Raw genomic sequence first — 14,053 nt, 5'->3', positions numbered from 1 at the left:
TTTGTCTGTGTTCGGCAGGTCGAAGTCGGAGGTTTCTTTCCAGACCTCAGAGAAGAAAAAGAACAGGATGGCGACGGATTTCCTCGCCGGCTGCGTGGGAGGTAAGCACTGCAGCGACTGGAACGAATGTAGTGACCGAATAGCTGTTGACATCTATTTGGCGTTGCATAACTTCATAAGGTGTTCATTATTACGAGCGAGCGAGCGCAGCGAGCGAAGTGAGTCTTTTCAATATAACGGAAAAATCTCAGTATGAGCGGCCCGGCCCGGCCCGGCCCGGCCTGTAACGCTTTTGAGAGGCTTATATCTCAGCAACCGCTGGACCGATTGGCCTGCGGTCTTTTTTGTTGGGTAGCCCCATCCCTTCTACCCCGTAATTGACTACTTTTGATACATCTCAGTGACCGTCGTGGCACGTGCCACGTGAAAAGTCAAGGGTGTTCAAGCTGTTTTGCAAAAGTAGTGATTTTGAGAGGCTCATTTCTCAGCAGCCGCTTGGGCGATTGACTTGCGGTAATTTTTGTAGGGTAGCAGCATCTCTTCTACCCAAAATAGGATACTCTCGATGCATGTGGGTCACCCCCAGTGCACGTGCAAAATACAACAATAAGAGGTGCCAAATTTGTTCCCATTTCAGTAACTCGGTAATTACTGGGGCGATTTCGCTGAAACTTGGCATACAAGTAGGCACCCACCAGGCAATGCATTCCCATGTGTTGCAGTTAGGGTGCTACTGCACGTGCGCACGTGCAGGGGGCGTTTCCAGATCTCGAAAACGGCTGGGCCGATTGCGCTCAAATTTGGTACACGGTTGGGGACCAGTTAGTAGGGTGCCGTGCAAAAGTCATTTTGAACCCGTTTGCACGTGCGCACGTGCAGAATGCCGCTTCCAGATCTCAGGAACGGCTGGGCCGATTGCGTTCAAATTTGGCACACCGCTAGCGACCGGTTAGAAGGGTGCTTTGCGCAAGCCCGTTGGAAGCACCCTCTCGCCCTTCCGCACGTGCAGGGCTCACTATCTCGCTCGCTCGTTCTTCGCCCAAAAGGCGTTTTACTGGTTCATAGCATTCCGTATAGTGTAATTTATGCATACCAATCGACACGGTAAAATTGTTTTCGTTCACGCTACAAAGCAACAACAACGAGCAATAGAATCAAAGAGATAAATATGAGATGAAGTAAGCGAACACTAACAGCAAACAATAACGATAAACATAAACAGAACCGGACCTACCGCCTACCGGGCCATCTCAGACGCTGAGTCTGCACTATCTATCGCTGCAATCTCGAACGTATACCCATCCACCAGCTGATATATTCCCACATGCAGAAGTCAATTAGTATGCAGACTGTTCATGGCCCTCGTCGCCAGTTGAGTGCTGAAGCCGGTTGGTAGGCAGCTCGGCCCTAGTGGCAGCCTCCGGCTATTGTCGACCGGACGACCGAGGCAGCGGGCTTCCCGAGCTTTCAGCACAGCCCTGGGGATGGCTGCGAGGGGCTGCGGCAGACGGTCGGCCCCGAAACTTGGCTGCAATAGCATATATGGGGTGAGAATAGATGAAGGGTGAATGAGAAGAGAATGGAAGTTGGAAGATATTCATAGGAAAATTGGAGGAGACGTCAACAACAATTAGTCCAGTTGAGCAATAATTGTTGACCGGTTCACCACCAACAATTGCAGACCTTCAGTGACACGACAACCCGGAACTGAAAGGCAGACAATGCAGACAATGGTCTGGCTAACCTCGAAGAAACCAGCCTCTTTAATAGCAATCCTGCAATCTAGGTCACCGCTCATACAAGATGGACGGCATCATGTGGTGCATGCTGCCGTCGCAGCTGGCAAAGTTCCACTGAGATGCTCTGCGACCAGCAAGCGCAGTTCGGGGACCTTCCTTCCTCTGCGCCCTCGATAGAGGACACTGGACGCTTGGACAAGGTTTCTGAGCTCTGGTCATCGTCTGCTTGTGGCGCAGGTGTCGGAGGATAATGCGCAGCAGTCAGGGACGCCTCTGTCGACATGACGGCCATCTCGGAGCGAGCCAACTCGGGCCCCAGACGCGGCGGCCTTCTCGGGCGGGCCCAGACCGGTCCCCGCCGCAGGCGTCCCCTAAAACATTCATTTATGGGGCGTCCATGGGACGAGCCCCGAGATGATAGCATCGGAACAGCAACCGTCGGCCGTCTGCGCCTCCGGCCACCTCCACCTTCGCTCCTACCTCCCCCCCCCTCCCCTCCGCAGATATCTCTGCCTGCTACCACTGCTGTGGGGAAACTCCTTTTTGGGACCGATCGCTGTCCAGTACGGGTCAAAAGGTCGTGTTGGAAACGTCAAAACACAGTGCGACGCCTCGACCCTGTTCTCTAAAGAGTCGAGGCTTCTTCTGAAGGAGCTGTCCAAAAATGTGACTGTACTAGAACACACTATTCGATGCATGCTAAAATGCAGTCTTGGTTCTTAGAACAGCTGTTTATCGTTTAGATCACATATTTGGGAAGTGACCAAAATGTGAAGGACCCGCGACTCTGCAACAGACATCTCTCAGGCCATCAGCAGTTTGGGACCGTTTCATGGCCCAGCGACAAAGGTAGAGGGCTGGACAGTGGACAGGCTGGCCACCCGGGCTGCCGACCCTACACCGGCCACCAGAGAGTCCAGCGTCACACCGCGCCCTGGACACCGGCCGCGACTGGTTTTGATGGCCCAACGATTGGACAGTATATCTGATCGGGAGCCGACGGCCACTGGCCACTGGAAGTTTCCATCGCCAACGACGCGCCGCCTCTCTCTCTCTCTCTCTCTCTCTCTCTCTCTCTCTCTCTCTCTCTCTCTCTCTCTCTCTGTATTCTGCTCTCCCCTTCCCTTATTTCTTTCTCAGTCTCTCCTGGTAGCTCCTCTATCTAATTCTCTCCCGGTATCTTCTTTCTCTCTCTCTCTCTCTCTCTCTCTCTCTCTCTCTCTCTCTCTCTCTCTCTGTATTCTGCTCTCCCATTCCCTTATTTCTTTCTCAGTCTCTCCTGGTAGCTCCTCTATCTAATTCTCTCCCGGTATCTTCTTTCTCTCTCTCTCTCTCTCTCTCTCTCTCTCTCTCTCTCTCTCTCTCTCTCTCATTACCCCTGTCTCTTTTGTTTTTATTTAAGTCTGTCATCTCCCTCTTTCTCTCCACCCCTTTTCTCTTGTTCTCTTTCTTGTTCTTAGAGACATAAGGGTCCACTGAGTAGGAACCACGAAGGATCAAAATTGACGGGCGGCGAATCACGATGCGTGTTGGCCGAGTAGCGTTGATGCTCCATGAGGCCATGGAATGAGTCGTCTGTCAGTCGTCACATTGGAGTGCCGAAAATCTTCTTGAGGTCATCGGCTTAAATTCAGGAGTAAGTAGGTCATGGCGAAACTCACGGAGGGCGGCAGGTAAGTGACCCGGTTATGCTCGTATCATCCGTACATAAGGGGAGCCGTTGCAGTGGAAACCTGACATGAGGTGCAGGGCACTCCCTTCCAGGCTTTAGAACAAACATTTATTTAGTGGTTGCTACTTTATCCAAATGTCCATTACCTCTAAGATACATCAGCCACCTGGGGACGTTTCATGAGCCAAACCAACAACCGTCCATTGAGCGCTCGCGCGATGGGTCCGTGTCTGCTAGAGCTCTGAGCACTGGAAGATTCGGTCGGGTGGCCCGGCCAGACCCGGCCTCCACTCGCTGAGAGGCCGGGCCTGCCTGCGGTCCCGCCTGCCGCCTGGAACCTTCCATTGGCAGTCGCAGTGGCGCCGCCGGCAGACCCTATCAGATGCCGCCTTATGCTAATGAGGAGGCTCGTCCGTGAGTTATATTCACTACGTACCGTGAAGCACCAGCCCAGCGTACCGATTGGTGTCATGATTGGTGCCAAAGGTGCCATGGTGCTGGAACAAGTTGGGCAAAGCAGCCACCCATCGTTTTGGGCTGTGGAATGAATGGAACACACCGGCTCATATCGATAACATCATTTTGACAGTCATTTGTTATTTTTACGTACCTTTTGCGAAAATCTTTGGTTGGTTTATGTATCATCAAAGGTGTTTTTTAACGACCATCGAAGGGATATTCTGCATATTCTATAAAATCGTAAACTAACATTGCACACAACCAACGAAGATTCTAGGCATGATATGATCCGAAGTACCTTAACTTATGGGAGCCAACGAAATGTCATTCAATACCCAACTAATTGACAGTAGCGGCGGAACACCTTCAATTAACCCTCGCCCGCACATGGGGGGGTGGTTGCCACCCCCCCCCCCCAGGTAGTCTTTCTGCTCTGCACTCAACATTTTTAAAGCTAGAAGGCTGATTTTTCGTATAGCTGCTCCTCTATCCTTTCTTGATGTCCACTGAAAATTTCAAGTTTCTGTGGTTATTGGTTTCGGAGATATGACCTTGTTTTTCAGGTCATGTCATGACCCAAATGGCCAATTCTCAACATCTTGCGTTGGCTATGGGCCTTGTGAGCTTTTGACACCTTGATTTCGGCCTTTTTTGCCAGTCTTACCTCCCACCTATCATGGAACATGTTGTTCGACGATGTTCAGATGTCAAGGTCAAGGTCAAGGTCAACCTAGGTCATCTAAGATAGTTGCGTTTTAGGCAAGCGGAAATTACTTTTTGTGAAGTTTTTTGACTACATTTTTGGTAAAAGCTTCTCAGATCATGATTTCATGTAATATGGACACATAAACAATCGGTGCACACATCAGTATACACACAGACACACACAGACATACAAACACATATAATTGACCTTGACCTAACTTGACCTGAAATGACCTCAGCAGGAAAAACCTGGTCGGGTAGAGTGACAAAGAGGTTCTAGCTGGCTTGGCACCAGAAAACGGCGTCGTCATCGGTATATGATAAGCAGCGCACTTGATATCCAACGGTGACCCAAAACAGCAACATTTTTTTGTTTGACCTGACCTGGAAGGTCAATGACTGACCTGAGAAGGTAAAACTGGATATCATTGGATTCGTCTCTTCCCAAAGAATCTTTTTGGTCTTTACCGCTAAGCTTTATCTCCAACAGGAACGAAATGGCGTGGGGGGTGGCAACCCCCCCCCCCCCCCCATGTGCGTTCTAGGATGGGAAAATGGCATGTGCGGGCGAGGGTTAAAGGGACTATCCCACCTTCTAAAATGTTGTTAAAACCAGTTAAATTGTGCCCGACTTTATAGATTGGATGACCAGGAACACGGTTCTGGCATTTATTTTTCATTAAACATCTTAGGCTTCCCATATTCCAAACACAAACTTTCAAATATGTGACGTCACAGCCCAAAATTACCTCCTTCCCCAGGCCACATTACTGTCATAAAGCTGATTCTTTTTACTCTGTAGGCACCACAACAAAGTTCAGACCAAGTTTTAAGCGATTTTTCAACGAACAAACCCATTTAAATCAGAATGACTAAACGAGGTGACGTCACACCAACGGTCGCTCCATGTTGAAGATAGGGCCTTGCGCAAGGCCCATTTTCAAATGAAGGGAACGAATTTCTTCAACACCAAGAGGCCGCGGGGGTTGCAACCTAGATAGATAGTGGTTTCTGAACCTCGCCGCAAACTTGGCTATCTCAACCAAACCCCATGTTAAAGGTGGGATAGTCCCTTTAAGGGGGGCACTGCCGACTTTTGGTCCCATTCTTTCCATGCAACGCCCATAGGGCTAATGTTAAAGTGCCAAAATCATAGGGGGGCACGGTGCCCCGGTGCCCTCCCCGTTCCGCCGCATATGCTCATAAACGACGAGAAACTGCGCGCAGACGTCACCTTTGTCAGGTCACCCACAAGGTGAAGCGGCAGCGGTATTTCTTGGAGGGGGCTGGCCGAGTGAGACGATTATATAACTACTTATACATGGCTGACTGCATCCAAGGATGGACTGACGCTCCAGGCGCCGGTCGGATGCAATTCAAATGAGATGCTGCTATCCGTCGACATATATTGGTGTTGCTGCATCTGAAAGGTTGATGGCTGATGCAAAGCGTCGAGCCGACGTTGCAAGTTGTTGGTATGTGAGGCCGCATCAACCGTATTGACTTTCTGGATGGTGAAACGAACGGATGTTGAACTCTGAACGTTGAACTGAGGAAAGTTTAGACTTAATTGCCTTCGTATAAACCCGCCCTTTCTTTCGTTCACAATTTGTAATATCATTGATTAATCTCCTTATGCGTTACGTGTGCAAACTCCAGACCTTTAGGTACGTCTTTCGATGATTCTAATGCGATCTCCATTGTTTGTTTCAGGTGTGGCTGGAGTCGTTGTCGGACATCCCCTAGACACAGTAAAGGTGAGTAATACTCTGTCACCATTCACTTCTGGATAAATCCCTTCAGTTCTTTTCTTTCAATGGTAGATACCAGTACCCACCCAAGCTAGACTAGACACCTTATAGTAGTAGAAGCATGTCATACTACCGAGGAGGGGTTGTGCACTGCAGTGCAGGTATCTTAAGACCTCATCCCTAAAAGCGGTCTCCGGGTCACTCTCAAATGGAAGCCCTCGACGTCGAGCGCTACAGCGGGCACTACTGCGTGTAGATCTTCACTCAAATATGGCGCGATGGAGCCCTGGTAGACGGGAGGAAGGGCCAAGGGGCCCGTGCAGCGGTACATGGGACCGGACAGGAGGAGCTGGTGTCACGAGGATGATACCGGTGCATGAAGGATGGTTCCGACGAGTCAGGACACATCGGCTGGAGCGTTGCCCCCCGTCCAAGGCTGCTGTCAGTGCTTCGACTAGTGTCATTCACATTTCGCTGGTCGTGCGAGAGTGAGCGGTCTTCTTATGCAATTTAAGCGTGTTACATCGACAGATTTCTGGTCGCTAGTACGCAGGTACGCACTCGGTCTTTTACGGATCAATAGCGCATACACTATTCAGTGACTGGCACGTCTCAAAGGCGTTGACCTGCTGACGTACGCTAAAGGGTATCCGATTGCGACGCAAAAAGGTCCCGTGGAAGGCAGTATGCACTCTTTACGCATATATCTTTTTCATCTCGTTTAGATTATCCCGGCGAAATGGTCAGAAGTCTCACTAACTCAGTATTTTCGCACATGTTTTGAAAGACCACCGCGCATTGTATATGTAGGTCCATTGACCAAGAACTCTCTATATAGTCCTATACCTAGCACAACCCAGCCGCCTCGCTGACCGAGGCGGTAGAGCAGAACATAACAGCATCCCAAGGAGCGCCGCCAGACACTACGAGAGCGGCCACCCTTTCTGATATGTATCCCGAATCGAGCCGGGCGGCCTAGCACGCCTTTAGCTAAGCGTATGCTCGACTGGGCTCATTGTTCTCGGTGGCGTGACCACCAAACAAGGCTGCCGGGGAGGCGGCCCCTCGGAGGAGCCGGCTCAAACCGGAGGCGATGCGACTGGGCCACCCGTGCGTCCAACGCTTTGGTGGGGGCAACCTCAGGTCGCCAAACACAACGGGGTCCCAGAGACAAGCGCCTCGCTGACCGAGGTGTGGGCAAGCGCAAGGTATGGGCGACGAGTCCGTTCAATTGTGGGTAAACGCGAGTAAGCTCGCCGAACTTAATGAACCTGAACTCGGCAAGCTCAACTCAACCCTTAAGTGCAATGGACGGCTCACGCACCATACATGCAGTTTGTTATCCGGAAAAGCTAAATATTGGACGAACGGACCCACAACGCCATTAAACAAACGGCTAACACCGATTTTGTTTTGTGTACCTTCACAAGGACGACGGTCGTCCAGTGGTGACTGACCAATCGTTCTGCGCAAATTGTCCCGACACAGATTCCTGGGGCTCACACTGGTCCCACATTTTCAAAAAGCGTCTATTTTTACGTCTTAACTGTCAGTGGTGCGTCGAATTCGTCTAACTGGCGCGCGTCTTCTGCGTGAGCGCGCGGCGCTCTCTGCCGACTTCGGACGACACCGGCGCGGCCTCAGCCGATCAGGACGATAAGCGCGCGCCACCGGACCTATCCAGCCATCTACAGTCACCAGTCAGCTCGCGACGCGCCGAGAGGCCGCCCCGCGCCGAATTCTGCCCCCACCGTGGCGGCCATCTGATCTACGCAGCGCTCGCCGGAGCCCCGCCGCCGTCCCAGGGCCCACCGGGTGCCCCTCGCCGGCCGACCTAGCTGCAGGGCCGGCGCCGCGACCACCGGCGCCGCGCTATATCCAGCAAGGTCTCAACACTCCGGAGGGGGTATCACGAAAACAGAGGGGCCCGCTACCTCAGGATATGTAGCTGGTTCGCTCGGGGTCACCCTTTCTAAACTCATCCCATTAGTACCTGAGACCTTGCAGCATCTTGTCCGTAACTGTTTATCTCAAAAGTATCACCCGGAAATCATGACGTGTTTAACGTGTCACTGAGACGCATTCCGGTGGTTGGTCTATTGTGGGTAGCCGAAATGACCCATGAACCCAGGATGAATAGAGCGAAATAGTGACCCACAAAACAGCGAATACAGCTAGAATGTAAAAGAAGCACTCTGTTGACGTTACCATAATTTGATTACTGTTATCTATCCCATGCTTACCAGCCTATTTGTCTGTTTGCAGGTCCGGATACAAACACAATGTTCGCTAAATCCAACATACCGCGGGACGTTCCACTGTCTCCAGAGCATTCTAGTCAAGGAAGGGGTAAGTACTGAAACTGCGTGCGGAAAAGTGGCGAAATGAGTCAGCCCCATTTGCACGTATAGTGATAGTTTCAACGCTGAACGTATCTTGCAGTCATTTATGCTCGAGTATTGCCATGGGCACGAAATTTAAAGTAAAATCTTTAGAGAAGTACTCTTATTACCCACTCCCAGTCCCCCCACCTCGAGTTTAATTATTTTTCAGCCAAAGCATTCAAACTCGATGTATATGTTAATTTGTCCGAACGTTCACAAATAAGTGTCAAAGGATTGTGCATTGTTTTAAAGCGGCATTAAAACAGCGTTCGGTTCGGTAACGTGTCTCGCCCCCACCCGCTACCGGTGCCCCCGCCGACCGTCTCCAACCTCTCTCCGTCTGTGTCCCGGCAGATGCGCGGCCTGTACCGCGGCCTCACGTCGCCAATGTACGGCGTGGCCGCCGTCAACGCGCTCACATTCGGCATCCAGGGCAACGTGCGCCGGCTCATGTCCGACCCCGACTGCCTGAGGTCGCAGTTCACCGCCGGGATGATCGCCGGCGGCTGCCAGGCCGTGGTCGTCAGCCCCATGGAGCTGGTTAAGAGCCAGCTTCAGGTGCAGAGCAGCGTCACCGGCATGGGCTCCCGCCACTTCAGCTCGCCCTGGGACTGCTGCCGCCAGCTGTGGGCGCGCTCCGGTGCCCGCGGCTTGATGCGCGGATACTGGGTCACCGTGGTGCGAGAGGTGCCCGCGTTCGGCCTCTACTTCGGCACCTACGAGCTGCTCACCACCGGCCTGGTTGGAGATCAGAGGAAGAGCCTCACGCACATGCTGATGGCCGGAGGCGCGGCCGGAGTCGCCTCCTGGGTCTTCACCTATCCCATCGACGTGGTGAAGACGCGCATTCAGACGGACGGCATGGCCGGCATCCAGCACTACGACGGCTACATCGACTGCGTCCGGAGCACGCTGAAGCGCGAGGGCTGGCGCGGCTTCATGCGCGGCGTCAGCTCGGCGTCAATCCGCGCCTTCCCGACCAACGCTGTGACCCTGGCCATGGTCTCGGTGATCCTCGAGTACGCGCACGACCGGCGGCGGACGCCCGAGCCACTTCAGGAGGCGGAGTCCCAGCAGCTGCGGCTGCCGCACCAGGAGCGTCACCAGCTCGGTCAGCAGCTGGGCCAGCACCTTGGCCAGCAGCTCGGTCAGCTGGGTCAGCTCGGCCAGCAGAACCTGACCGTCACCCAGGTGACCGTGCAGTTGGAGACGAGCGACGGCGGCCTCTCGGCGCGCCGTCGGAAGGCCACAATCCGACTGGACGGCCAGATGGCGCTGGGCCAGCTGCGCAGCCTGCTGGACCGCGAGATGGCGGCGCTGGGTGGTCAGCTCGGCGGGCAGACGGCGCTGCCCGTCAGCGCTCAGCACTCGGCCGCAGACCCGGCCGTGGCGGCGGCCGCCGCCGCCGCTGCCGCCGCAGCTGCGGCCGCCAAGGCGAGCGGCGTGCGGCGGGCGGTGGCGATCGACCCGCGGGTGAGCGCGCCGGCCGCTGCCGAGGAGGCCGCTCAGGAGGAGACCGGCGCCGAGGAGGAGGAACAGCTCGAGCTCTCGGACGTGTTGCCCTGCCGCCACGTGCGCCGAGAGACCACCGTCGTCACGCACATCGTCGAGTACGACGTCGGCGACGACCACATGTCACGGATCGTGGAGACGGCCGCCGCCTAGAGGTGCGCGCAGACCAGCCCCCGAGGCCCGCCGTTCCCTCCGGGACGTGGTCCGTCCTTCCAGACAGGGAGAGTATGTAAAGATTCCGTCCAGGAACGCGGTTCGATTCCGTCCTCCGGCCAGGTAAATGGGCCGATATGTGTCCGTCCTTGTCTAGGTGTGTGTGTGAGAGACGAGGAGCGGTATGTGTGTCTGATAAAACCGTCTAATGCGTGCGGATACGCTTCTCGGCCCGGCCAACTGTGCAATCACATAGCATAAGCTCCCAACCTGGGCGTCATTTGACATAGTGACCAATGTCGGAGTGCGGCTGCTGCTTCCGATTACGTTCGACAGTGATAATTCAGTTGTTGGCTGGTTCCACAAGGACGTCAATTGCTCGTGCGTAAATCGGATAACATATGCGGATTATTAGCGCACTTTTACCAAGTCTTCCGCTGATCTTCCGCGTCCGTTTACTGCATGACAGCTTTTCCTAACGTTTCTGCCTTTTTCTAGCCTTTTAACGCGAGATGTTTTGATTTGTGATATTATGTAAGGTGAAAAATAAGAGTGTGGATGCGTAAACATGAATGCCGATTATGCTCCAAACTAACCCAGGCGTGATTGAAACTGTTGACTTTTCGAACGAATTTAACTTTATAGTCATGTCGTTAACATGTCCTGTAACTTTTATACTAATCAGCGGAGGTCCGCGCTAGTGCCTTATTTATGCATAATTGTGGGGCGTTTGCGGTCACGTCAGATAATGTATCACTACATTATCAGGACTGGGGACCAATCTCATTCAGGTATATATGACAAGGCGCAGGGTCGCCATGTGCCAAGTTAGGCAGTGACTGTATTTGCTTGTACGAAAGGAGAATAAGTGGTCTGACTGGAGCCGCTGATATTGATCATAATGTCAAACCAAGTTGCCGAGCTATGTTATGCTTGTCATGTCGAAGTGCCCATGCAGACTGGATTGTGGATTGTTCTGTATGCCTAATGCTTATGGATGTCTTCACGCATTCCATGCGAGAGGTATTATATATGTGAATACACTTGCCCGAATAAACCGATTTTGATTAGGTAGATGTATCTTATGAAAATGTAAAAATGCATGAAAAAATGTCAAAAAATCAAAGACCGCATCAAATATTTGATTAGCCTAAAGGAAGTAACAGCCTGTCACGAATGTTACGTGGATCAGCAGTAAGGCATCTTGGATTCTGTCTGTTCTGTAGATCGAATCAGGCTCCTGTACCTACTTTAAAGACTCATTTGCTGTTTAAGTCACCTTTTTTCTGCAATGGACCATAAAATAAAGCTGTAGCGGCCAGCGGGCTCTCTTCAAATAGGGCTTTATATCTCAGCAGCATTGCAATAATGTCGGACGCCTTTGAACTCATCGTTAGTTTGATTGATAATTAACTGCTCTTATTGATACGATTAAGCAGTGAAGCGTTACAACGGCGCAATGTAAAGCTCAGTCAGAGGGCACATCCGACGGCCTTGTTGGAATAATGATGCTGATGACCTTGGCGGCTCGTGTAAAAAGTTTTCAACATCGCTGTGACCACTTGAACAGGCCCCAAACCAATCCTTCCTGGCCGAGATATGCTTGCATTTAATGAGCCTAAACATGGGTGAGGGATACAATATTTCTCATCCATGTTTATTGCCGATGGCACGTTGAACTTGCTATTTTTTCATTTTACCTTCGAGACGTCCAACTACCGACAGTGTGCTTAACCCACAACAATCCAAACGTCTACTCTCAACTTAGTAGTATTGTCAACCGATAGTTTATTTGAACTGAGCTGCATTTAAACTTCGCCCCAATCGTCACATCAACACCGCTTGGCTCCAGCTCTGCACTCATTGATAAATCATATCATGGGTGTGTACCCATGCATATGATTTGCGCACCATGTCATCACCACTCTGCTCACCATTCGGCACCAAATCACGCAGCGTTTATTACAATGACGACACGGTCACGGGTGCCGCCCCTCGCATCCCCTCCTCCGCCATCCGGCACGGCAGCTGGGCGGGGGACGGAGTACAGTATTGCTCAACCAAACATTCCTGGGACAGCAGCTCGCTGGTACTGGCGCGTGGCGCCGGCCGATCGTGAACAGCCGGCCGCACTGCCATGGAAAACACGGCAACCGGCCGTCGGTTAGGAAACGATGCACTGCCGACAGCCGATGACTAGATTTCCTAATAATCAGCTTCCATTGAGACGGGATTTTATCAGCAGCAGAGCAAAAGGCAGAGGAGTTCAAATGTAGATAGAAATGGTGAGATGATGTGTCATACCAGCCGTAGCTGAGTCCGTAGCTGCATTTTAAGCCTTACACGCGCACCGACGGGGGGGGGGCGGATATCCACACCCCCCCTGAGGTTTTTCGCGAATAGCGGGAAAACCGCGGCGCGTAGCGCCGCGAAATTTAGTACGACTATTCTCTCATCAATTTTACACATGGTGTGCAAGTTTGAACCTCCTAACTTTTAAGGTAAGGTCACCAGGTCACTTTGAATGACCCAACCTCAAGTTACTTTTTTGCAACTTTGTCACCGTGCCAGAGCTACAGGAGATGTCGGAGACCTTTGAAAGTCGCAGGATGTTATGAGGTCATTAGTAGCTACAATTTTTATATCTCGGAATTTTGATATCGATGACCTAAGGTCAGGTCAATTTCTCGACCTCCCCATTACACTATGCAACAGTCATTTTGTTCCTGAGTAACGACCGATTTTTTTGGACTCATTGGGTCCCATTATAACCGAAATGGGCATTTGTTTTGATCTGAAAATGCTTTTCCGGTTTTCAGAGACGATTTTCGATTTTTGGCCCCGAAATTCGGTTTTTGGCCCACTGTGTCCGGTGTAATTGAGTAATCGACTCGCGGTAACTTTCATCGCCCTTCCTATGCCACAAGCTTTCGAATGATATCCGGTTTTGCATATTTGCGTGTAAAAATAACGTCATAAATCTATGTTAAAGCAAGAAAATATTGAAATTTTGTAAAAATTTGACATTTTTTTCGATTTCATTTCAAAATAGAGAAAAAACTAAGGGCCCTATCCAAATTCTGAGCCCAGTTCCTTGAAGAGCATTCAATTTCCGTTCGGAAGGTACTATTTTAGTGCATTTTATCGGTTTACTGTGGCGTCCAGATTGAGTCACTTGAAAAACGGGCCCCCAACAGATCAAGATTCTGAGCGACAGGACTGCTCAAAAGTAAGTTCCTGCGTGTGACCCGAGGTCACAAGGGGTCAACAAAATGACCTCAGTTGACCCCTCGTTGATCCTATGGCGTTAACATACGTTATCAGGTTAATGCTATGTGATATGACTTAGGATATGTGTTTAGGTTAACTCAATCTGGACGCCACAGGAATCCGATAAAATGCACTAAAAAGGTACCTTCCGAACGGAAATTGAATGCTCTTCAAGGAACTGGGCTCAGAATTTGGATGGGTCCTTTAGTTTTTCTTCTATTTTGAAATGAAATCGAAAAAAATGTCAAATTTTTACAAAATTTCAACATTTTCTTACTTTAACATAGATTTATGACGTTATTTTTGCACGCAAATATGCAAAACCAGATATCATTCGAAAGCTTGTGGCATAGGAAAGGCGATGAAAGTTACCGCGAGTCGATTACTCAATTACATCGGACACGGTGG

At 51.2% G+C, this 14,053-nt stretch overlaps 1 protein-coding gene across 1 annotated transcript in view; it reads left to right on the top strand.

Moving 5' to 3' along the window:
• The window catches only part of LOC122385289 (mitochondrial basic amino acids transporter-like), a 30,009-nt gene extending 18,565 nt beyond the window's left edge, over positions 1–11,444 (top strand). The window contains exons 2-5 of the mRNA XM_043373434.1: positions 19–101; positions 6,289–6,332; positions 8,592–8,675; positions 9,065–11,444. Of these exons, the coding sequence (XP_043229369.1) occupies positions 68–101; positions 6,289–6,332; positions 8,592–8,675; positions 9,065–10,375 (1,473 nt within the window). The 5' untranslated portion in view covers positions 19–67 and the 3' untranslated portion in view covers positions 10,376–11,444. The remainder of the gene's footprint in view (positions 1–18; positions 102–6,288; positions 6,333–8,591; positions 8,676–9,064) is intronic.
• Positions 11,445–14,053: the final 2,609 nt, after the last annotated feature.

Source organism: Amphibalanus amphitrite, unplaced genomic scaffold (assembly GCF_019059575.1).
Source record: "Amphibalanus amphitrite isolate SeventyFive unplaced genomic scaffold, NRLGWU_Aamphi_draft 000213F_arrow, whole genome shotgun sequence".
Taxonomy (NCBI): domain Eukaryota; kingdom Metazoa; phylum Arthropoda; class Thecostraca; order Balanomorpha; family Balanidae; genus Amphibalanus; species Amphibalanus amphitrite.
Note: the sequence above shows the minus strand (reverse complement) of the source record. Positions and strands in the feature narration are given on the sequence as shown.